Raw genomic sequence first — 2,074 nt, forward strand, 5'->3', positions numbered from 1 at the left:
GAGTTGATGATAGGCTTGGAACCTAGAGTGGGACTGCTAGGACTGCCTGTAGTAAGGTACGCAAGTACAGACTGAGATTGCCCGCGGGTTTTGCATGCTTATATGTTGCATTTTGTATGTCATTTATTATGCACCATGTGCATATCATATTGTGCCTATCCATCTTATAAGATGATCCACGTAGGGTCGCCCAGCCCTGTCTGGACGGTTGATGTCTAGGACCTATTGACTGACGGGTCATGGGTGGCTAGCATCGGGGGACACAGTCCACGTCCTGTAAGAATGAGCAGTGTACGTAGGGTTTGCTCCGAGGGTTGTACCACTCATGTCCTAGGCGCCATTACTGAGCAGTTATATACAGTTATCCCAGATATGGATACCCTATCATTTGCATGCATCATATTTGTATGTTTTACCCAGTGCTTTCGTATTGAGCTTAGAGCTCACGTCCATTTTTTTCTGTGTATCTGAACACCCCATTCGACAGGACAGGCGTAGGTGCAGGGTGGAGCACCAGGAGCTTGGAGTAGTCAGTGATCAGTGAAGACAGCAAGATTAGCTGTAGGTTTTACCTTTAGGCTATTTATTCGATCTGGTTGTATAAATCGAATTTATTTAACCGGTTGTATTCTGCCGGTCTGTTTTTATTTAAGTATTCCGCATCGATTTATTTAATGCATGTTTAATTATGCTCTTAAACTCTGATTAGGTAGTGGATCCGGGTAGGGTCAACAGCCTTGAGCTGGAGATGAGCTGAAATCGAGCTGGACACGAGCTGGATGAGCTCAAGAACTTTGGCCAACTTGATATGGAGTGAATCACCGGAGAAGAATTGAAGATGGAGGCTCTAAGAGAAGATGAAGAGTGAAGCCGACGCCTCCATGGGAGGAATAGGGGAAAATCATGAAATTCTTGTGTGTGTGAGTGTGTGCGTGAACTTAGGGTGAAAATAAAGTGTAAAGTGTTGAAGGCTAGGGTTCAACTTTGGGTCCAAGTGCATAAGTATAGGTATAACTCTAAAAAATGAGAGTGTTTTGAATTTCATGAAAAAGTGCTAAACCATAATAACAATTAAGACAACAAATTAAGTCGCATTAAATAAAAATGCAAGCTTAAAAATCCTAACATAAAATATTAAATTTGGTTTTACTAGTCCAGGAATTAAAATGTTAATTTTCGCAAAAGTTAAAAATAATATATTCTAATGCAAGGGAAAAATGTAATATTTATCCAATTAACACAAAAAGTTGAAATAATTAAAATCATAAATATTAAAGATTGATTTAGGCATGAAACTTAAAGTAAGAAATTATAGGCATCACAATTCCTCCCTCTCTAATATGAAATTTCGTCCTCGAAATTAAGACTTACCAAAAAGCTCTGGATAACGAGTCCTGATATCCGCCTCTGCTTCCCATGTGGCCTCTTCATCCGAATGGTTCTGCCATCTCACTTTGATCATAGGAATCGACTTGTTACTGAGTCTCCTCTCATGTCTATCCAAAATCTGGATGGGCCTCTCCTCATACGTCATGTGAGGAGATAACTGAAGAGGTTCCATGCTAAGAACATGGGACGGATTCGAGACGTACTTCCTGAGCATCGATACGTGGAAGACGTTATGAACTTCATCAAGGTTAGGTGGCAAGGCCACCTTATAAGCCAATGCTCCTACTCTGTCCAATATCTCAAAGGGTCCTATAAACCTCGCTGCTAGTTTCTCCTTCTTTCCAAATCTCATAACACCCTTCATAGGTGCTACTCGGACAAACACATGTTCTCCCACCATGAACTCCAAGTCTATCCTCCTATGGTCAGTGTAACTCTTATGTCTGCTCTGTGCAGTCCTCATCTTGTCACAGATCTTGGCTACAACCTCGACGGTCTGCTAAACAATCTCTGGTCCTAACTCTGACCTCTTGCCAATCTCTGTCCACAATACCGGTGATCTACACGGTCTTCCATAGAGTGCCTCGCAAGGCGCCATACCCATGGTTGTATGATAGATGTTATTATACGCAAATTCCACCAAAGGTAACCTCGACTCCCAACCATCATGGAAGTCAATCACACA

General features: G+C 41.9%; 1 protein-coding gene across 1 annotated transcript; it reads right to left on the minus strand.

Moving 5' to 3' along the window:
- Window positions 1–1,360: 1,360 nt before the first annotated feature.
- LOC140877576 (uncharacterized) lies at window positions 1,361–1,852 on the minus strand. The gene has a single exon (XM_073281111.1). It carries the CDS (start codon window positions 1,850–1,852, stop codon window positions 1,361–1,363), a length of 492 nt encoding a protein of 163 aa, XP_073137212.1.
- Between the last annotated feature and the right edge of the window lie 222 nt (window positions 1,853–2,074).

Source organism: Henckelia pumila, chromosome 2, assembly GCF_033568475.1.
Source record: "Henckelia pumila isolate YLH828 chromosome 2, ASM3356847v2, whole genome shotgun sequence".
In the NCBI taxonomy this organism is placed as follows: domain Eukaryota; kingdom Viridiplantae; phylum Streptophyta; class Magnoliopsida; order Lamiales; family Gesneriaceae; genus Henckelia; species Henckelia pumila.